At 42.9% G+C, this 24,097-nt stretch overlaps 1 protein-coding gene across 9 annotated transcripts in view; it reads left to right on the top strand.

The window, feature by feature from the left end:
- Positions 1 to 24,097, top strand: part of caskin1 (CASK interacting protein 1) — a 692,879-nt gene that overhangs the window by 388,153 nt on the left and 280,629 nt on the right. For all 9 annotated transcript variants that reach the window (XM_072559871.1, XM_072559867.1, XM_072559865.1 and 6 more), the window contains exon 2: positions 9,204 to 9,255. In XM_072559871.1, coding sequence (XP_072415972.1) covers positions 9,204 to 9,255 — 52 coding nt within the window. The remainder of the gene's footprint in view (positions 1 to 9,203; positions 9,256 to 24,097) is intronic.

The raw sequence follows: 24,097 nt of genomic DNA, 5'->3' as shown, positions 1-24,097 counted from the left end.
CTAAATTTCCCCGACCTCACTCTGAAAAAAAGATACAGAGCCCTTTTGGCATGAAAGGTTAGCAACCTTGTTATTTTAATGTCAAATGCAGCCAGCCAAACTCCATAGAATCCCACTTGCCTACCATGAGAGAGTTGAGTGAAGGCTTTCTGACGGTTACTGTGAAGAACCTCACATTTTATTGCTTCTCCAAAAGAACTGACCCATGTTACGGTAATTATTTACAAAAACATTTTGTGTGTTGCCTGGAGTTGTCATTTATTTTCACCAGTGCGTTAAAAATAAAACAAACACAGGAGAAGGCACTCATAAGGGATATGGGTTTTTTGTGAAAAGACTGGGGTTGTTGTCCTGAGAGCAGAGGAGCTTAGCAGCAGATTTGATGTGAATGTTCAAAATCCTGAATGGCTTAGTAAATGAGGAGAAGCAGTTTCCAGTACCAGGCAGCTCAGTAACCAGCGATCACATTTTTTCAGGTGAAGTGCAAAAGCACCAGCAGTAACATAAGGTACATTTTTTTACATAGAGAGTTATTATGATCTGGAATGTATCACCGAAAAGAGCATTGGAAGCAAATTCAATAAGAGTTCTCAAAAGATGTACTTGAAAGGAGAAAGAAAGTGACAGGGCGACAGGGCAAGAGTCCTAAAGCTGGGAAGAATTGGATAGCTCCAAAAAGCCATCACAGACATGATGTTTGAAGAGCCTTCTTCTGTGCTATGATTCTAATTATGTTTACGCTCAGCATTTCAGTTCAAACACACCAGGGGGTTTTAATGTTCAGTAACAGAGATAGGAGGATGAATGGTGTGTGCTTGCACACTGACAATTCAGGAGCAATATGTATAATATTCTCCACTAACTGGATGCTGCTGTCAAGCCAAAAAGATGTTCTATCTACTGCATAAATGAGTAATGTGCTATGTAAAGTTTAGTACCAGTGTGATGCCAGGTGTGTAGGTCGTGGATCCAAATGACTGATGGATTGTAACAAATAGCATTTCCCTTTGACTATGTGTCAAAGTATTCATTCGGCTCATGCTTGCAAAGATCAGAACGCTCTGTCCAACTTCAGGTGTGAGTTTCCAATTGGACAGCACCAACTGAATAATCATGGGCACACTAAGAATAACGTTAACAACCAATTTAAGATAATCATCAGGCCTCACTATGTGGCTGACGAAGGCTTGCTTGAGACTACGTATCTTCATATGCGGGGGCCCTGCCCTTTGCAGACACAAAGGACATGTCCAAACATTTGTACCCCTTTCAGTTAAACAAAAAACTTAAGAAACAACTGTTCGCCAGTGAGTTCCTTATGACAATGCTTTGACCAATCAGAGTTTATTTGCCTTTTTTGAAATTAAACAACAGCTGCAGGACAATATTTCTCTGGTGCCTGCTCCAAGGCCTTACTTGATTAAAAAGAGTCCACTTGCCAAGAAATATGCACCTTTTTTTCTCATGCAGTTTAAATTGTTGTTCCTTTTGAATAGGAAGGGTTTAGAGGAATATGGGCCAAATGGTGGCGAACAGACTTGGTTCAGTTTGGGACATCTGGTCAGTGCGAATAAGTTGGATCAAAGGGTCTGTTTGTATACCATATAACTCATGATTAGTTTTAAAATACTGATGGAAAAGGATAGACCAAATCTAAAAGTTGAAGTTCTAAATTGGAGAAAGGCCAGTTTTGACATCATGAGGCAAAAACTTTCAAAAGCTGATTGGGGGCAGATGTTCGCAAGTAAAGGGACACTGGAAAATGGGAAGCCTTCAGAAATGAGATAACGAGAATCCAGAGAAAGTATAATCCTGTCAGGATGAAAGGAAAGGCTGGTAGGTATAGGGAATCCTGGATGACTAAAGAAATTGAGGGTTTGGTTAAGAAAAAGAAGGAAGCATATGTCAGGTATAGACAGGATTGATCGAGTGAACCCTTAGAAGAGTGTAAAGGAAGTAACAGGGAAATCAGGAGGTCAAAAAGGGGACATGAGATAACTTGTAGAACTTGCAAGTAGAATTAAGGAGAATTCAAAGGGTTTTTACAAATATTTTAAGGACAAAAGGGTAACTTGGGAGAGAATAGTGCCACTCAAAGATCAGTAAGACAGACTTTGTGTGGAGCCGCAGAAAATGAGGGAGATGATAAATGAGTATTTTGCATCAGTATTTACTGTGGAAAAGGATATGGAAGAGTTAGACTGTAGGGAAATAGATGGTGACACCTTGTAAAATGTCCAAATTACAGAGGAGGAAGTGCTGGATGTCTTGAAACATTAAAGGTGGATAAATCCCCAGGACCTGATCAGGTATACCCTAGAACTCTGTGGGAAGCTAGAGAAGTGATTGCTGGGCCTCTTGCAGAGATATTTGTATCATCGATAGTCACAGGTGAGGTGCCAGAAGACTGGAGGTTGGCTAACGTGGTGCCACTGTTTAAGAAGGGTGGTAAGGACAAGCCAGGGAACTATAGACTGGTGAGCCTGACCTCGGTGGTGGGCAGGTTGTTGGAGGGAATCCTGAGGGACAGGATGTACATGTATTTGGAAAGGCAAGGACTGATTAGGGATAGTCAGCATGGCTTTGTGCGTGTGAAATCATGTCTCACAAACTTGATTGAGTTTTTTGAAGAAGTAACAAAGAGGATTGATGAAGGCAGAGCAGTAGATGTGATCTATATGAACCTCAGTAAGGCGTTCGACAAGGTTCCCCACGGGAGACAGGTTAGCAAGGTTAGATCTCACGGAATACAGGGAGAACCAGCTGTTTGGATACAGAACTGGCTCAAAGGTAGAAGACAGAGGGTGGTGATGGAGGGTTGCTTTTCAGACTGGAGGCCTGTGACCAGTGGAGTGCCACAAAGATCGGTGCTGGGTCCTCTACTTTTTGTCATTTGCATAAATGATTTGGATGCGAGCATAAGAGGTACAGTTAGTAAGTTTGCAGATAACACCAAATTTGGAGGTGTAGTGGACAGCAAAGAGGGTTACCTCAGATTACAACAGGATCTGGACCAGATGGGCCAATGGGCTGAGAAGTGGCAGATGGAGTTTAATTCAGATAAATGCGAGGTGCTGTATTTTGGGAAAGCAAATCTTAGCTGGACTTATACACTTAATGGTAAGGTCCTAGGGAGTGTTGCTGAACAAAGAGACCTTGGAGTGCATGTTCATACCTCCTTGAAAGTGGAGTCGCAGGTCGATAGGATAGTGAAGAAGGCATTTGGTATGCTTTCCTTTATTGGTCAGAGTATTGAGTACAGGAGTTGGGAGGTCATGTTGCGGCTGTACAGGACATTGGTTAGGCCATTGTTGGAATATTGCGTGTAATTCTGGTCTACTTTCTATTGGAAAGATGTGTGAAAGTTGAAAGGGTTCAGAAAAGATTTTCAAGGATGTTGCCAGGGTTGGAGGATTTGAGCTACAGGGAGAGGCTGAACAGGTCGGGGTTGTGTTCCCCGGAGCGTTGGAGGCTGGGGGGTGCCCTTATAGAGGTTTACAAAATTATGAGGGGATTATAAGATAAATAGACTCTCCTGGGGTTGGGGAGTCCAGAACTAGAGGGCATGGGTTTAGAGTGAGAGGGGAATGATATAAAAGAGACCAAAGGGGCAACGTTTTCACACTGAGGATGGTACGTGTATGGAATGAGCTGCCAGAGGAAGTGGTGGAGGCTGGTACAATTGCAACATTGAAAAGGAATTTGGATGGGTATGTGAATAGGAAGGGTTTGGAGGGATATGGCCCGGGTGCTGGCAGGTGAGACTAGATTGGGTTGGGATATCTGGTCGGCACGGACAGGTCTGTTTCCGTGCTGTACATCTTTATGACTCTATGACTCTATGAAATTTGGAGTTTTTGCATCGGTCCTGATGAGTATAAGACAAAAACATTTGACAATAAGTCTCTTTCTTCAATAATACACTTTTATACTGAAATATATTTAAATGTTCAGCAATTGCTACTTGCCAATGACATGAAAAATTGGTACTGGCAGCTCTCTGATAATTCACTCTGTATCATTTCACCAAATATTATTTTCTCCTTCCGAAACCTATGTATATTGAAGTAGAACGACAAAGATAGAGGTTCTCAGAAACAAGCCATGATGAATTGTATTTGCGTAACACACAACAGTTGAATCCAGTTCGTATACGAGTCTAACCAAGAGTAAAGGGGATTGCAGTTACAAAGACCTAACTTCAAAAAGTGGAAAGGCACCTCACAGCAAATTGTTATTTTGAAGTGTAACCAAACGTTTCTCTGTCACGGACACAGTGGCCAGTACCCATGCAGCAGAATCACACACAGAAAGTGAGGTAAATGATTCATTTAATCAGTTCAGGTTATATTAACTAAAGAATGAATAGTGCAAAAGAAAATTGGATTTATATTAAAAGGTTCATAGCTAAGGGACAAAGCAAGAGGAGTGGTTGGCTTGTTTAAATGGGGAAAAAGCAGCAGTGTGCTGCTGTGCAGAGGGACCTGGGTGTCCTTGTCCATGAACTTCAGAAGGTTGGTCTGCAGCTGCAACAGAGAATTAAGAAGGCAAATGGAAAATTCTCCTTAATTGCTAGAGGGGTGGAGTCTAAAAAGGATGTACAGGCACTAGAGGGGGTGCCGGGGAAGCTCACTAGGTTGATTCCAGAGTTGAGAGGGTTGGCCTATGAGGAGAGAATAGACTGGGACTATAGTCATTGGAATTTAGAAGAATGAGGGGGGAATCTTACAGAAACGTATAAAATTAGGAAGGGAATAGATAAGGTAGAGGCAGGGACTTTATTTTCACTGGGCAGGTGAAACTAGAACTGAGGCATAGCCTTAAAATAAGGGGAAGCAGATTTAGGACTGAGTCACCGTGCTGTGGTTATGGCAAGAGTCCATGAAAAGATCAGCCATGATGTTATCGAATAGTGGAGCAGGCTCAAGGGGTCAGATGGCCTTCTCCTGCTCCTAGTTCTTATGTTCTTATGTTCTGAAAGCCAACACAGACATGACCTTCTGTTACGCTATATAACATTATGGTTCTATGAGGACACCAGGAATACCTCATTGCCTTCTTCAAATAGACATTTGATGCATGGTGGATGGTTTGATTCGCACGATACAAAATTCTTTTCACCTACAGATAGAGTTCCTGTATTGAGATTACTGCTTAAGCAGTAAGTAGTCATCTAAGCAGCAAAGTCTCCTGTCGTCCCCCCTGCTCCAATGTCCAGCAACCGCAATCCAATCAATCCAGTGCAGCACTTTTCCAGGATTCAGGATCTTGGGTCTTACAAGTCAGTTGATTTTAAAAGAAGACATCTATGAAATGTTTTCCATTGGTTTACTTCAGATTGAATTACTGAATAAATAATGGGTTGTGGCAATAAAGAAAACTGACAAATTGGTTAAGAGCAGTAAAAGTTGCCAAAATCTGAAATTTGTGCAGATCCTCAGCCAAATACAATTCCAGTTAGAGTGTAGCATTTCCTGCCAGACCTGTCTATTAAATTTTGGCCAAGGGACTGGAATACGTATTTTACTGAAGGCAGCCATCTTAGGGCTCGATTCACCTGTTATTACATTGTTTCTCTCTTATTTTTATTTTGTGTTCTCTCTCTCCAATGATATCTAAATGAAATATAAAATTCTTTAGGATCTTGACAGGGGAGATGCTGCTTTCCCCATTGGCCATTTCAAACTACAATGAGGAGAAATTTCTTCACTCAAAGGTTTGTGAATCTTTGGGATTCTCTACCCCAGAGAGAATATGGATACTCAGTCTTTGAGTCAAATGACGGCAGAAGTTTGTTGATTTTTGGATAGTAATGCCGTAAGGGAGGGAGGGAACGCGGGAGTATCTGTAGAGTTGAGATGGAAGATCTTGTTAAGAGCAGAGCATGGTTAAACTCCAAATTGCCTCCATCACCTCATATTTCTCATGTCCTTACATTTTTCGAAAAATTATTGATAGTGCTTAAAATAATGAGGACCTTTCATCAAGTAGATGAGGAGAGACAGTTTCCAAAGACAGGAGTGCTGCCAGGCATAACCTTAAGATAAAAGAAGGAGGAGGATGGGGAGATTTTGCTTAACATAGTGAGTGGAACACACGGTCTAAAAGGGTGGTAGTCGCTGATTCAATCATAGCCTCCAAAAGAAAATTGAGTAACTATTTAGAAAGGAGAAAACTAAGAGCTTTGGTAAATGAGGAGGAGAGCAGGACTGATCAGATCTTTCATAGAAAGGACATAAGTATGATGGTCCAGGCATCATCTGTCTGTGCTGTACATTTTCATGATATGTTATTCATTATTCTATGGAGGAATGGTTTGGCAACCTACTTACCCACAAGCCTCTCCACATTAACTCTTCACAGTTGAACCCTGAGGTGACAAGTTCCCATCCTCCACCAGGACATGAGGTTGACAAGTCAGTTTGGCACGGTGGCACAGTGGTTAGCACTGCTGCCTCGCAGCGCCGGAGACCCGGGTTCAATTCCCGCCTCAGGCGACTGACTGTGTGGAGTTTGCATGTTCTCCCCGTGTCTGCGTGGGTTTCCTCCGGGTGCTCCAGTTTCCTCCCACAGTCCAAAGATGTGCAGGTCAGGTGAATTGGCCGTGCTAAATTGTCCCTAGTGTTAGGTAAGGGGTAGATGTAGATGTAGGGGTATGGGTGGGTTACGCTTCGGCGGGGCGGTGTGGACTTGTTGGGCCGAAGGGCCTGTTTCCACACTGTAAGTAATCTAAAAAAAAAAGTTACCATCCCTTGCCAAGATTTTGTCCGCCTAACCCTGTGCTCGGGCATACAATAAAGCATGGAGCAAGAGAGAAGGATTATATGGCCAAGAAAGAGGATCACATTTCATATATCTGACTGTCTTCATTTTGTGAACAAATCCTATTTGCATTCATTACCAAAGGCATCTCTGCTTTTGTTCTTTTGTGTGAGACATTGAGCAAAAGCTGCTCTGCGCTCTCAAATGGGCACAGAAAATCCCATGCCGTTAACTTAAAGAAGAGCGTTGGGATTCTTGCCACTCTCCTGACCAATACTTAGCCCTCAATCACCAGCTAAATGGAGGATTTGGACATTACATCACATTCTTATTTGTGAGCCTTTGTTATATTTTCCATGCTACAAACTTTTTTTTGGCTGTCTATTGCTTTGGGAATTCCTGACTTTACAGTCACATCCTGCAGCATATAAAGGCAAGTTTTCAGTTCACCAGTACTACCTAGCAAGGTGCGTAGCCTTATTCCTCCCCCTTCTCTCTGATCTGTCAGGACCATGTTTCTCAGCTGGACCTGTTTTCCTTCTGCCTGTTGATAAACCATACCTCTACCCAATTGCTCTGAAAGATTCTAAGGCAACTTTATCCCAAACTTGCACCTCCAAAAAAAATCCCGTTCTTCGAGGTACTAAATGTAGCTTTATTAAATAGATGCAGAGCTGCTATCTTCCTGCACTTCAGACAGCTGCTGCTTTTGGCCTGTTGCCAACGCTGTCTCTCTTAACTTCAATAAATCTCCTTTCTAACTCTCTTCCATACTAAGGAGGCAACTGCAGCTCTCCAGGGAGGGTGGAGAGGAATCGTCAGCATACTGAGTGTATATTAAATGAGAGTAAATATTAGTCCCTTTTTTTTAAACGGCACTGCAGGTTATCTTAACTTTGTGCAATGTGGTCTTGGTGGAGATTTATTCTCAATCGTGCTCAAATAAAGAAATTGATTGTGTTTAAATAATGCCGTGGGGTAGCCCAAGTGTTTCACATGCAGCCAGCAAAGCCTTTTGACATTTAGTCGCTGTCATAACGCAGGAACCATAGCAACCAACCATGCACAGCAAGATCCCACATACAGTAAATTATCAGTTTTGGGCAACCACCAACATTCAGAGGGTATTTTGTAAAGGTGGAGTCTGGGAAGTGGTGCGTCTGCCCACTCTCTTGTAACAGTGAAGTAAACAGTCACTGTGCTCTGTTCACTCTTGTGAGCAGAACTTTTCTCTAGTCACCAGTTTGCAGCCTCATCCAAATCATTTATATAAATGATAAACAAACATGGACCCATTATCAGTTGGTGTGGAACACTGCTGGTCACACGCTTGCAACCTAAAAAACAAATCTCCACCACCCCCTCTGTCTCCGACCATCAAGCCAACATTGTATCCAATTGGCAAACTCTTTCCGAATCCTATGGGATCCAATGTTATTAATTAGTGTACCATGCAGAACCTTGTCAAAGGCTTTACTAAAGTCCGTGTAAACAATGTCTACAACTCTGCCCTCATTAATCTTTTTGGTTATTTTCTCAAAAACCTCAATCAAGTTTCTGAGACACTATTTCTCTCACACTTTATACTCTTCAAGAAATTAATTTGATCCCAGTTGTCTACATCTAATGTATGACTCTTTTTTTATACTTGACCAGAACCTCAATATCTTTATTCATCCATTGTTCACTACACTTCTCAGCCTTACCCTTCACTCTAAAAGGAATATAATGCCCTGAACTCTCATTGTCACACTTTTGAAAACCTCCCATTTGTCAGTCATCCCTTTACCTGTGAACAGTCTATTCCAATCAACTTTTGAAAGTTCCTGTCTCATACCATTTAAAATTTGCCTTACTCCAATTAAGAACTTTAACTTTTATGGACGACCTATCCTTAACCATAACTATTTCATAACTAATAGAATTGTTCTATTATCTACTCCCAAAGTGTTCCACTACTAACACTTCACTCAGTTGCCCTGCCTTATTTCCCAAGAGAAGGTCAAATATTGCTCCTTCTCTAGTAGGTAAATAGATGTAAAAAATCCCATGGCACATTTTTGACAAAAAGCATCCTAATATTTAATCCTCAATCAGGACCACAAAGGAAAACTTGTCTGGTTAGTTTGCCATAGTGCTGTTTGTGCCATCCTGTGTATTTCCTACATCACACCAGTGACTACATTGCAAAAGTAGACCATTGGCTGTAAAAGTGCTTTGGACCTATAGAAATGCAAGTTTTTTTTTCTCCGTACATGCTGGAGAGGAAATTGCAAGGCGAAGGTGAAAGAGTAAGGTAATGGAATTAATCAGAAAGTTTTTCATTTGGCCAGTGCAAATTGGATGGGTCAAATAGCCACCCTCTGTACTGATGGCTTTTTTGTAATTCAATTTTCTTCCTCTGCTCATGTCTAAATGTTTTTCTTCTATTCCTTTTGCAGAGCTGTTAGGATCTGCCAAGAGAGTGAATGTGAACTTTCAAGATCTAGATGGGTAAGTAGATGTATTAGAACATGTCTCTGAACACTTCAGTCACAAGGCATCACATGAATAAAATTCTACTTTGCAGCTCAGTCCAGAACTAATCACAGAACACTTTAGAATGATGAATTAGATTTAGTGTGTCGTTGTAAGCAATGACTGTCATTTTTAACTGACACTCAGCATTTTCAACACTTCGCTGCAGAAACAAGGTTATGTCCTGAATTTGCATCCCAGTGCCATGCTGTTCATTGACATGTATTATTCTGAATGCACAGTGATAGAAAATTGGTTACAGCCGCCCATCTGCTTTCTCTATACACCAAATAAATAATCTAAATAGTGTAGACTAATGAGCACTTCATATACCTGTTCATGTGAAATAATGTTACAGAGCCCTCTGTGTAATGTTTAATTATCGTTATCTTTCAGATGTTGGTCTGAAAAAGGACATAGTAATCAAAATTGACTGTACACTAGTTTGTGGGGTGCATTTTATTCTTGGATGGCAGCCTTGCATGGAGATTAAGCCATTTATAAATGTTGATTTGAGTCCTGAGATACTTGGAGTAAGCCCTGCTTAATATCTGTTACCTGTCCTGGGGAGGGTCTGTCAGTGACTTACAGTGTGTCTGTTCAGCACCTATTCTGAACCATAATCATCCAATCCCCTGTCCCATTCCTCATTACAACACCAAATCCCCTGACTACCTTGAACAGAATCAGAGGCTGTTGCTAGTCCAGACCAAAATGATATCTTTTCTTTGGGTGAACCACCCATGGAGGCCATAAGCAAAGTGTGAATGTGCAGGTGATGTCGGAATTCTGGTGCTCTTTGGGTCTCTCGCTTTTGGGCCCCCCTAAGGAAAGTCTAGCTTTCAGCGTAATAATTATGAAGATCAGTGAACAGAAGAACTTGACATTCTGGGATGTCTAAAGCAAGCAGAATATGACATTGATTAACGTGACTGGTGGCTGCTATTCTTCATGCATTGGCCTGAGATTGAGTCTTATCTCATCCTTTCAATGGTTTAGTAGAAAGGTAAACCAGTGACTCATGGGAGATCATGGGTGGAATTGGGGGGAGAGAAAGGGAGGACTTTCCCAGGGACAGGGTGCCAAAGGAATCCATAGCATCTTCGTCAGAGGCAGAAATCCAGCTAAAGTTCTTTTTAGTTGTCTGAAATTGTCACCATTTCCTGTGAATCAGACCCAGCTGTCAGTTGAGTCCACAGCCCAGCACCTACCAAGGGGACTTCACAATAGCAGGCCAGAGGCTCTCAGAGAGTCTCCTTAATGTCCTACCGATGAGAATGCAAAGAATGTAAAGGCTGCAGCCACAGTCAATCCTTCGGAGGGCTATCCTTGCTATGCTGATGGCAAGAGCAGCCATGAGCTTTTGTTCATTTCAATTTTCTTCACATTTCTGACAGATCCTCCATCTGAGGTGACTTTGAAGACTGGCTCCTTTCTGCTTCATCAGCGATAGCTGTCCCGTTTGGACTGACTGCTGTCTAACACTGCAGGCTCTCCAACTGGGCTCCCATCCACTGCCTGCTATTGAATAGCGAATATTGAGGCAGCTCATTAATTGGCCACCTCTCATGAGATCATTGTGGACTTCAGAGACTGGAATGGTCGGAATCTGGAAATTGTCCCAATATCAGATTCTTGACACGTGAAGGAAAGTTCAGCTGCACATTTCATGTTGGAGAGGGTAAAGCCATCCCATCACATTTACAAAAGAGCAATTGGCCCTACATTCCACAACAAAGAGGGTGAAGGACAAAACCGCTGGCAGGTTGTGTCATTGACAATGGAATGATGGGTTGAATTTAAATTGTGATTACTCTTCCCCTCTTATGCCTGAACTTGCGTTGTATTGTATGATATCCCGCTTTCGTTTTTATTTTAATCCCGTCCCAATAGGCCAAGGCACGTTCACCAAACTGTGTATTTTTTGACCTCTAATCTTAGAAATAAACCCACCACAGAATTCCTCAAGATGAAATCAAAATTAGGGTTTATTTGACAAAATGTCTGAAATATGGGGAAGTTGCTTCATTATTTAACTCAACCGTACAAGGTAGACAGAAGGAGAAATATAAGGAACTTTAAATTATGAATTCCTTAAAATGCAAAAATTTACTTGACTGTTAAGTCAAGAAAGTCACGGTCCAGTTGGAAGTCTGTCAGTTTGGTGATCTTGTAGCAATTCTTTTCCTGGGAGTTGAATGCAAGTGGATGTAAGGAAGGGTGCAGCAATAATTTTTGGTCTTGGAGAATTAGTCCAGAGTGGCAGATGAAGCCCAAGGTTCCTTCCAGTGAGGAGACTTTTAAGAGGAAGAGAGATGGAGAGCGGATCTTCCAGTTGCTAAGGCCTGGAGCTGTTCTTCTCGGAATGTTAAGTCAGCAACGAAGTCAGAACGAAAATATTTTAAAAGTTGCTCAAGAAGCCCAGTTTCAATCACATGACAGGGTGATTTCCACTAAAGCCAGTCTGATACATGAGGTATGTTGATTATCCTCATCAAGATGGCCATTGCCAGTTGCAATGGTGTTGATGGTCGATTGCAACAGCTAATTGAGATGCCATTACAATGGTCTCGGACCATTGTGCTTTGCAATTCACTTCTGTCATGGTCTCCATGTGAACCTGAACGTCTCTAGGCTTTTGTGTTCACAATAGGTAGCAGAGTGAATCTCCAGGTGTTAACGAGGTACATAAGGCCCAGTTGGTTCTGACTTGTAGAATGTTCTGGAAGGTTTATAGCATGCTATATGTTTGCAGCAACCATCTTAAGGGTGTAGCAGTGCTGACCATTTGCTTCTTTAAAAAAATTAAACAAGAGCATGCTGAAGAGAAGATAGCTTTGCACAAAAAAAATACATTTTCTCTTCATGCATTCTGGCCATTCCATAACAAAAGGAGCAATGGAAATTCAATTAGATAGAGTTTAAACCTGCTGACTGAAGATGACGAAAGGGTGTAAGCCATCGTGGGTAATTGTGTGATACCGGTTAAAACGCCACAGAAAAGACAACTGGGCAGCATTTATACACAGATTGCAATGGTGCCTCATCAATGCAACCTCACTTTCGGGGTGATTTTAACCCTGTCCAACCAAGGCAGTTGGTATCTGTCAATGGGAAATATGCCATGGAATCATTTGTGGCACTGGAAGAGGCCATTCCATCCATTGAACGTGTGTTGGGATTCACTGTCTTCCCACACTCTCGAGGTGAGAGGGATCATTGCCATGATCCTTCCTTAAGTGACTGGGCTCCAATGGAGTAATTTAAAACAGATAAGCATCAGATCCCCCCCCCCCCACCCTCAACCTTTGGGGTAGGAGGAGGAGGAGAGAAGGGCTAGGAGCACACCCTCAATGGAAATATGGTGTGTGTGTGTGTGTGTGTTATGTGTGAGAGAGTGTTTGTGTGTGTTATGTGTGAGAGAGTGTTTATTTGTGTGTGTGTGTATGTGAGTGTGTGTGGGTGTGAGTAGACTGTATGTGTGAGTGTGTGTAGTGTGTATATGTATGGTCGAAACATCTGACTCCAAAGCAGCGGAAAATGGAGGCAGGAAAAGCTATTAAAGCGAACCAAATGTCTAGCCATCTGGGTGAAGACCGGAATATATCCATTGCCACCGACCCATCAATTAAACCAACTACTGATTGTGTTAGTTAAGTAGTTACTTCTTGTGGAAGTCCGGCTTGGCAAGACCAAGTCACTTCAGTTGCTGTCAATCAATGCAGAGCAGTAGTGATGACTGGGAGTGGGGCCAGGCTTCCCTGCAGCTGGAAGGTTTCGGAAATGTGTGAGAGAATTGCAACAGCTCCTGAGAAAAGAAAAATGAACCTTGGTTGAATTGTAGTAGCATCCACTGCTATTCATTTGTTCTGTTACTCAGTATGTTATGCTTATTAGTCTGTTACTAAACTGCTGGGCACTATCATCATTTAAAAACCCTGAATATTTTACACGCGGTAGAATGATTCTATTATTCTGATTTCAGTGAACAGGTAAAGTTCAACATTTTTTTTGTGAGCCTTAAATAAATATTACCAGCCTCTGGGCCTTTTGCTTGTGTCACTATAGAAACACAGGTGACTGCATGCTGCTATTATCCAAAATACATCGCACCATTCATTCTCACAGAAATGTCTTGTGCAATTATAAAAGAAGGCAGCATATTAATAGTTGAAGTGCTTCTGGTTATGTATTTACATTTGAGCTTCTATTTGACGTCAAGATGTGTCACCACTTGTCTACACATTACAAAAGGTATAATTTGAACAGGTATGTTGGATTTGAATAGATTGATGATTACCCCTTGGTGAGATACTCACTCAGTCAGTAACATCTGCAGTGCCTGAAGGAAATAATGTCAGTGCTGCTTTGCAATTATGTTGGTTTTGGCAGCTTCACGATTACGATGCCATCATCATTATTACATTGTTCAGAAATAAGGAGCCCATGTTTATCTAGCATGGCCCCCGAATGTCCTAAAATGCTTTCCAGCCAATAAAACTCTTTTGTTTGTTGTAACAGGGGGAATGCAGCAAACATTATTACAATAGAACAATGACTACACATCAACAGTGGCTGGAAGGCATGGGATGTCTTGTGTTAATGAAGGACTCTGTATAAAATCAGGCTTTGTCGCCCACAGCAAGCTCCCACAAACAAAACATTGTAGGGTTAAAGTCACTCTCCAACTCGTTCTTCTATGCCGTGATGGTTGTGTTCTTGTGCAACCCTACGTCATAGAAAAATCACGCTTTAGAAACAGCGCTTAAAGTGTTGGTGATGTAGTCGTGTTATAGCTGACATGATTAGATTCCCTACAGTACGGAAACAGGCCCTTTAGCCCAACAAGTCCACATCAGCCCTCTGAAGAGTAACCCACCCCAACCCTATATTCATCCTTGCCTAATGCACCGAACACTACGGGCAATTTAACATGGCCAATTCACCCAACCTGTACATCCTTAGATTGTTGGAGAAACCAGAGCACCTGGAGGAAACCCATGCAGACACGGGGAGAATGTGCAAACTCCACACAGACAGTTGCCTGAGGGTGGAATCGAACCCGGGTCCCTGGTGCTGTGAGGCAGCAGTGCTAACCACTGAGCCACCGTGCCACCCATATGTTTTAAAAGTTCGCGTTTTAGAAACAGTGTCCCCAGTTCATCAATTGGGTTACAGTGAATTTGCTTTAACAAAAAGCACGTTATAGCAGAACAACCTGTAGTCTTACCAGAACCATGGGGCTGCTGTCTTATTAAAGAGACAACTGCTGGTGGTTTAACCTGAGAGTCACCACACTCCAGGTGAGATTGAGAAGGAGAATTCTTCATGGTAACATAAGACAGTGTGAGAATTGAACCCATTCTGTTGGCATCACTGCATTACAAACCAGCTGTGCTAAAGCTTTAACGTTAACTTTCATTTAACAATGATCATGGGATCTTTTGTGGCTGCCTGGAAAGAGGTCTTAGTTGAACATCGCATTCCAAAGACAGCACCTCCAACACTGCAGCGCTCCCTCAGTACTTGTACTCATTTAGCTCCTCTGACTTGGAACAAATGATGGAGTCCAGCTTAAAGGGACATCAGTTAAAGCAGAGGAGATCGGAGGTTGAATGTCTTGCTTGGTCAAACGTGCACCAATCTAGATGGTCCCTCTGGAGTGGTTCGTGGGCTTGGGAGAATGGGGACAACAATGCCACCATTAAGCCCCCAGCTGGCATCATTGGGTTGCTTACTTAAAGTCATGATTTCAATTGTGGTTGGTGTTGGCGATAAAGTCGTGTAGCTGTGGGTTTGTCTAGGTTGACATTAGAGGCTCTCTGGTGGGCCACTCCATTGTTATAGTGATTGATTTGGCATTAACTGTTGGACAAATTCCATTTTATCACACGCTGAGGACCTGTAAAAATATATGGAAAATCCAGCAGTCATAGGCGAGTAATAGATGGGTAAACAGTCAGGGGTCCTGGAGCACCTCTTGTATTTACTGCTGCATTATTTCAGCTGGTGCCCTGCTTTCACCTTCCTTATCATTTTATAAGACTTCATTCAGGGGATATGAGTGCTGCTGGCTAGGCTCCTGATGAAGGGCTTTTGCCCGAAACGTTGATTCCGCTGCTCGTTGGATGCTGCCTGAACTGCTGTGCTCTTCCAGCACCACTAATCCAGTATCATGTTGATTGTCCATCCATATGTGCCTGTGAGAAGGTAGTGGTGAGCTACCTTCTTGAACCACTATATTATGTTCAGTGTAGTGGAGCCACAGTATTGTAAAGAAGGGAGCTTCAGAACTTTTACCCAGCACAGTGAAAGAACACTGATATATTAAATCAGGAGATCACAGTGGGTCAGGCAGTATCCATGGAGAGACAGCAAGCTTTCTCTCCCTCCATGGATGCTGCCTGACCTGCTGTGATCTCCAGCATTTGTTGTTTTCAGTACAGATTCCAGCATCTGCAGTGATTAGTTCCTATATATTAGGTCAGCATTGTGAGTGGCTTGGAGGAGAGTTTATAGGTGGCATTCCCATGTATCTGCTTTATGCGCAGGATACAAGATTCATTGCATGAAAATAAAAACTTAAGATGCTGATCCTCAAATTCAAACCTGTCAATGATGTCACTATCCCCTTCAAGACCGCTGCTCCCCTCTCATAATGGCCCCTTGCAATCCTTTAGACACAACACTTATGAAGAAAAACAAAATAGTTCCAAGTCAGGGTGGAATCTAGATTGGAGGAGATTTTGCAAGTAGTGGTATTTTTGTGTATCTGCTGTCCTTGTCCTTTGAGGTGATGGAGGTTTTAGGTTTAGAAGATGCTGTCAAAGGACCTTTGATGTGTACCTGGAGATCTTCTTATAGATGATGCACACTTCTGCCACACTGTGCATCCACGGCAAAGGGAGTAAATATTGAAGGTGATGGATGGAGTGCCAATCAAGCAGGCTGTTTTGTCCTGAATGGTGTCCTGGGAATGCGTTGGAATGTTTAAGAACCTTAAAGGCACCATATGAATGCAACTGAGGGCGTTGTTGCTAAGTTTGCAGATGACACAAAGATAGATGGAGGGACAGGTAGTGTTGAGGAGGCAAGGAAGCTGTAGGAGTACTTAGACAGGCTAGGAGAATAGGTGAAGAAGAGGCAGATGGAATGCAGTGTAGGAAAGGATGAATTTATGCACTTTGGCAGGAAGAATGGAGGCATTCAGTATTTTCTAACTGGGAAAGTCTTCAGAAATCTGAAACACAAAACAACTTGGGAGTTCTAGTCCAGGATTCGCTTAAGGTTAACATGCAGGTTCAGTTGGCAGTTAGGAAGGCAAAATCAATGTTAACATTAATTTCAAGAGGGCTAGAGTACATGAGCAGAGATGTACTGCTTAGGCTTTTTAAGGCTCTGGTCAGACCACATTTGTATTATTGTGAGTAGTTTTGGGCCTTGTAACTAAGGAAGGATGTGGTGGTGTTGGAGCGGGTCCAGAGGAGGTTTGTAAAAATGATCCCAGGGATGAAAGGTTTGTGATACGAGGAGCGGTTGAGGACTCTGGGTCTGTTCTCAATGGAGGTTAGAAGGATGAGGGGGAATCTGATCGAAACTTTGAGAATACAGAGAGGTCTGGATAGAGTGGATGTAGACACAATGTTTCCAATAGTAGGAGAGACTAGAACCTGAAGACACAGCCTCAGAGTGAAGGAATAACCCAATAGAACTGAAGTCAGGAGAATTTATTCAGCCAAAGCATGGTTAATCTGTAGAACTCATTACCACAGAGTGTCATGGAGGCCAAATCATTTAGGTATTTTATGATAAATAGTCATGATTTGGAGATGCCGGTGTTGGACTGGGGTGTACAAAGTTAAAAGTCACACAACACCAGGTTATAGTCCAACAGGTTTAATTGGAAGCACACTAGCTTTCGGAGCGACGCTCCTTCATCAGGTGATTGACAATAACCTGATAAAGGAGCGACACTCCGAAAGCTAGTGTGCTTCCAATTAAACCTGTTGGACTATAACCTGGTGTTGTGTGATTTTTAACTTTGTGATAGATAGGTTCTTGATTAGTCAGTGGATCAAGGGTTATGGGGAGAGGGCAGGAGATTGGGATTGAGAAACATGATCGACTAACAGAGCAGTTTGGATGGGCTGAATGGCCTAATTCTGCTCCTACCTCTTCAGCTGTGCACATACCGTAATGCATCTCCACTTCAAATCATTGTGAAACAGTTTTCTTTTCACCTGGATACAGTGCCAATGATGATCCTGTATACTGACAGATAGAGAGTATGTAGTTCAAAGTTGCACAGTAAGGTATTGAAAGTTGGCCCAGTTGATAAAATAAAAGGTGAGAAAAACCAGAGGAAAATGGCAGAGATTTGATTACAAATAAAAAGCCACAATGTGGAGGCCAAGTCATTGTGTGTATTTAAGAAAGAGATCGGTAGTTTCCTGATTAGTAAGGGGATCAAGGGTTACTGAGAGAAGGCAGGAGAATGGAGTTGTGGAATGTATTAGTCATGATCGAGTGGAGTAGGAGACTCGATAGGTCACCTGGCCTAATTCTGTTCCTACATCTCATGGTATTATTGCTATTGCTACATTGTTACCATCCCTGGTACAGCCCCTTTCTACCTGCACATGCTCAGAAAATTACTGTTTTTACAGCCTTGCAAACTTTTCCATATTGATATTTTAAATCAACTTTGCTTTTAATCAAATGTTGTATGGGATTTATAGTCAGGAGATCCAGTTGGTTTGTACTAACCTCCTACCCTAGTTCATCAAATCTAACCCAATGAAGCTTCCCTTGTATGACTTCTACTCTGGATGGATGGCATCTGTTTCAGACATCGGCTCGATAATCTGTGTGGGTGAAGGTTCATTCGGAACCCTGCATTTGCTTCAAACAGGTTGCCCAGATTCCAGTCCATAAATTAAAAGATGGGAATCCATGGATATTCCTTGTTCTGAACCCACTATATTGTAAAATTATTTTGACAAGATAGCCCCCATTCTCCATGTATCTTAGTTAGTGTGGACTTACTTATGATGGCTAAAATAGCCTGATGACCTCTCTGAAGTGTTCATTCCCTGAAAGCCAAATAAACCCCTGCCATTTTGCAACAGTCACCCTCCAGCACAGAAACTTAACCTGAGTTATTGTAGATACCAAAACCTCCATTGACAGGGGTGGGATTGTCAAGCTGTGGGGTCTGGGGCTGGGTGGAGCATCTGATGTTATTGGCAAGTCAGCCTTATTGACCAGTTGGCTAGGAATACTATATCCTTGACACTTGTCGGGATATGTGGTGGGAATGGGCTTTGGATAAGCTGAGGTAATATAGGAGGGAGGCAGGCAGCTAGTGAGGCAGTGGTGACAGGTAAACTCTCCTCTTTCTCTTGGCCCCCAAGCTGTGCTATAAACACACTTGTTTTCTCCCAATGTCCCTGTCCCTTTGTGCATTTGAATTCTTTGAGTCCTGAGATATCCCTGGTCACTGTCAAACCTGAAAAATGGATTTGATGTGATACTAGTAACAATATTTCAATAGCTGAAAATGTGTTGCTGGAAAAGTGCAGCAGGTCAGGCAGCATCCAAGGAACAGGAGAATCAATGTTTCGGGCATGAGCCCTTCTTCAGGAATCCTGAAGGAGGGCTCATGCCCGAAACGTCAATTCTTCTGCTCCTTGGATGCTGCCTGATCTGCTGCGCTTTTCCAGCAACACATTTTCAGCTCTGATCTCCAGCATCTGCAGTCCTCACTTTCCCCACAATATTTCAATAACCAAACTGGCACCTGTGATCTGTTCACTTCCTTATTCACCTCCATTAAACGCCAAGGGGACAGATTGGAGATGGGTGAGGGTTGGGGTCGAGAGTTTTAACACCTTAAATTCTCACCTGGCCCAACCAAATTTTTTTTTTTGGGAATTAAAATTTCTCCCACCATATTGAATATATACAATGAAGCGCTTATGGTATTTCCTGTTTGTTATCACTTACACCTCATGTGGCCATTCACTTTGTTCACTTGGCTGTTCATCAATGATCCAGTTTATAATTAGCCTGTTCTGTGTTAAGTTTGGGGTTGTTAACAATGTCAGGTTATGGACACAAGACTGCGTTGCTAGCCAATATACATTTACCAGCCATGGTTCTGATTGTGATCGCAAACTTGTGCCAGACCTGCGTGGTAATGGACTTCCAAAGTGGGCACTGTCCATAGCAATGAGCTGTCAGGACACTGAATCCAGGCAGCACTGTCAGGGCAACAAAGATGGTGCATACAGAAAGGAAACCTGAGACACATAAGAATGGAGCTGATGGGGCTAGTGGTCTTTTCACTGAAGGGCCTTTCACGGTTTACTTCAATCTGCTACCTCCAAAGATAAGGAGGAATTTACAATTGTGCAGCACCTCCATGTGATCTCCCAACCCCATCTCCCTGATCCTCCAGATAAACCTCCAAAATGTAGAGAATTGAGGCACTCTCTCACTAGCTCAGTGGTTAGCACTGCTGCCTTACCGCACTAGGGAACCGGGTTCAATTCCATCCTCGGGACCACTATCTGTGTTGAGTTTGCACATTCTCCCTGTGTCTGTGTGGGTTTCCTTCAGGTGCTCTGGTTTCCTCCCACAGTCCAGAGATGTGTAGGTTAGGTGGATTGACCATCCTAAATTGCCCCATAGTGTCCAGGGATGTGTAACTTAGATGGATCAGCCATGGGAAATGCAGGGAGATGGGTCTGGGTATGATGCTCATCAGAGGGTTGGTGTGGACTTAGATTAGATTAGATTACATACAGTGTGGAAACAGGCCCTTTGGCCCAACAAGTCCACACCCACCCAGACCCATTCCCCTACATTTACCCCTTAACCTAACACTACGGGCAATTTAGCATGGGTAATTCACCTAACCTGCACATTTTTGGATTGTGCAAGGAAACCGGAGCACCCGGAGGAAACCCACGCAGACACGTGCAAACTCCACACAGACAGTCGCCTGAGTCGGGAATTGAACCCGGGTCTCTGGCGCTGTGAGGCAACAGTGCTAACCACTGTGCCACCGTGCTGCCCACTGGTGGGACTTGATGGGCCAAATGACGTGCTTCCATATGGTAGGGATTCTATGATCTATACACCAACATTTCTGAAAGGGGCCATTTGTTTTATTCTTTGTCAACTGTTGGATTTATATCTTAAATATTTCACATTACTTGGGCAGGAGTAACTTGTTCATGTCCAACCCATGTTTATAATTAGAAGAGGACACATGCTTGGTGTTCATGAGCTCTGTCGATGGTGACCAGCTCACACCCATCAATGACATCATTGCAGCCAAGGGGGTGAGGTTAACACACTCTGAGCACCCCAGACCATGGCAGGGGAGCTGGGGAGTTCATCATCACTCACAAATCAATCATGAGTTCAGGAGAGAAATTGAAAAGCAGAGAGAGGTTAAAATATGGAACTTGTTGCCATATTGATTCATTCAAGAGGGCTGTTTAGATAGTAAAGGTGTGCTGGGATAAAGCGGGGGGAAGGAGGGAAGGGAATTGGCAGTAGATAATAGAACCAGTTCAAGCACGATGGCCTAATAATGCTGTGATTCCATGACATGTAGCAGTTGAGAGGTAGAACATAGACATGTTTAAAGGGAAGTTGGCTAAGCACATGAAGGAGAAATGAATAAAGGAATATTGATTTTATTTATTGTCATATGTGTTTATTACAAATACAGTGAAAAACTGTTGTTTAGAATCGCCACTCACTAGCACCATCTTAATACAGAGAATGTACACCCAGAAAGCTCTCTGTGCATTGTCACCTTATCGTGGTGGAGAAGCTTGTGCGGTCCTGAGGTTTCGTGAGTGATGCCACCTGGATCTATGCTCCTGGTAGGGTCACCCATGGCGGTAAGGTCCCTGACAAAGAACAATCCAACCAAGATCTCAACGGTAGATGAAGTTACTTCAAACTCACTGGCTCACTGAAGGTGGATGAAGCTGCAACAAATCCATCAGCTCCATTCATCGTGGGTACCCATGCCATTGGAATCAGTTGGTTGATTTGTGAAGTATCGTGGGCTTCTTGGAGTGCACCATCAAGTACACACTAAACAAATACATGCACAGGAATCTTCACTCTGTAGGCTACTTCTTCAAGTCTTTCGGCGATGGGGGGTGGGAGACGGGAGCAGGCAATGGGATGGCTGGAAGCTCCCAGTCAAGAACCGGCATGAAAGCAGTGAATACTTGATTCAGTCACTCAACGTTTGGGCAGGAGCAGGAAAGTTGTTGAGTAGCAGTATTCATGTCTGAGCAGCCCTATTTAGGATCCACTCTGCTCATCCTGAACTGGGAGGGGGCCAGAAAAGGTGCCCTAAAAATAGTCTGCTTCACCCCATCCTGTCTGGAAAGCCGTATCCAGAGGGGTCAACATCATGCGATCGAGAAACATCAAGAAGTGAAACTATGAAATTTGGAACCTGAACTCTGACGGATAACCCAAACTCAGACAGGCCAGAGAGGAGAACTGCCTTTGTTGCCCGGCAACTCCAAAACTTCAACTTTGACATTGTTGCTCTGTGTGAGATCCGCAGAGCAGGAGAAGGGCAACTAAAGGAAGAACAAGGTCAATACACTTTTTTTCAGGAAAGGATTTGGTCCTGAACAATCGAGGATCAATGCAGTAGGTTTTGCCATCCAAAACAGCCCACCTCAGAAGCTGACAGAATAACCACTGGGAATCAATGAATGTTTCATGACTCTGTGAATCCAGCTCATTAAGAACCAACATGCCACCATCATCAGCACCTATGCTCCAACTCTGGACGCTGAAGACCAAGTAAAGGAGAACTTCCACGCCCAACTTGACAATGTCCTTTCCTCTGTTCCCGACAATGACATGATTGTTCTCTTGGGAGACTTCGATGCCAGAGTCAGGAATGTTCATCGGCTCCGGACTGGAATAATAGGCAAGGAAGGAGTTGGCAAGGTCAATGTCAGTGGAACACTCCGCCTCACCACATGTGCTGAACACAATCTGGAGATTACAAGCACCCTATTTCACCAGAAAGACAGGCATAAAATCTCCTGACAGCATCCAAACACTGGCACCTCATCGACTACATCATCGTAACATCTCGGGGCCAACAAGTTGTACTGATAACAAGAGCTGTTACTGGTGCGGATGGGAACTGGGTAGACCATTGACTCATCTCATCCACCATGAGAATGAGGATTCAGCCCAGAAGGAAACACTAAAATCAGAACACTATCAAGAAATTCAATGTTGACATCCTTTAAGACATCAACCATGTACAGATGTTCCAACAACATTCTCAAGAACAATTGCCTCAACAAATCCCACTATCCATAGAAGATTACTGGAATCAATTGAAGAAGACTGTCATCACATCCTGCAAAGAAACAATTAGGTTCAAGACAAGAAAACATCAGGATTCGTTTGATGATAACGACAAACTACTCCAACATCTTATCAATGAAAAGAGAAAAGCTTTCATCTGCTAACAGAATAACCAACAATTGGCTAACAAAAGGAAACGCGATCAGGAATGCAACGCTGCAATGCAAAAGAGCACCCGAAACCTGAAAAGTCAACAGTGGAGAAAGAAAGCTCAGGAAATCCAACAACTAGCAGACATCAATGACACTCGAGACTTCTTCAACACAACTAAAGCTATTATTGGCCCATCCATTCATGGTCAAGCCCCTCTCAAAGGCAAAGATGGTTCAACCATCCTGAAGAGCAATGCTGATATCAATTCTAGATGGAGGGAGCACTTTGAAGATCTTCTAAATTAAACCATCTCATTTGACAGGAATGTGATCAACAACATATCAAAACAGCCCATTGACCACTCTCTAAGCAAAATACTAACACTTGAAGAAGTCAAGGACGCCATCAGAAACTTGAGAAACAACAAGGCTGCTGGAGTCAATGGAATATCAGCTGAGGTCTACAAAATTGGAGGTAATCTGCTTCACTACCAACTGCATCACCTTCTCATCAAGACCTGGATAAATGAAGACGTACCAACAGACCTGAGAGATTCAACAATTGTTACAATCTACAAAAGGAAAGGTGATCAATCTGAATGTGGAAACTCGCGTGGAATTTCCCTGTTAGCAAAAGCAGGAAAGATCCTCACCCCCGTGTCATAAACAACCAGCTCAAGCCTGTAGCTGAGAAGATCCTTCTGGAGACATAAGCCGGTTTTAGGTCATCATGTGGAACAATCGACATGATCTTCATTATGTGACAACTACAAGAAAACTGTCATGAACAACTTCATACATGGCATTCATCAACCTCACCAAAGCCTTTGACTCGGTCTCAAGGGAAGTCCATGGGATGTCCTGTCCACCTTTGGATGCCCTGAGAAGTATATTTGAATCCTGAGACTTCTCCATAATGGCATGCTTGCCACAGTTATGGTCAGCAACAGTAACTGTGAGCCTTCTCAAGCCAGATCAGGAGTAAAACAGGGATGTGTGATTGCCCCAACTTTGTTCGCCATCTGTATTGCAACAATCATCCTCATCATCAAGGATGACCTACCCCCAGGAATTGAAGTTGTCTACAGAACAGATGGCAGACTTTTCAAACTTGCCCGTCTTAAGTCCAAAAACAAGTCATTGATGAGTTCCCTCATTGAGTTCCAATATACAGACGACAACAGTGTTGCAGCCCTCTCATAAAATACTTACAACAGATTCTGACTGTCTTCAACCGTGCACACACAAAACTTGGACTTACCATCAATTCCAAGAAGACTCAGATGATCTACCAA

The sequence above is a fragment of the Chiloscyllium punctatum genome, chromosome 40, assembly GCF_047496795.1.
Source record: "Chiloscyllium punctatum isolate Juve2018m chromosome 40, sChiPun1.3, whole genome shotgun sequence".
NCBI lineage: Eukaryota > Metazoa > Chordata > Chondrichthyes > Orectolobiformes > Hemiscylliidae > Chiloscyllium > Chiloscyllium punctatum.
This window is presented reverse-complemented; position numbering and strand designations above follow the sequence as displayed.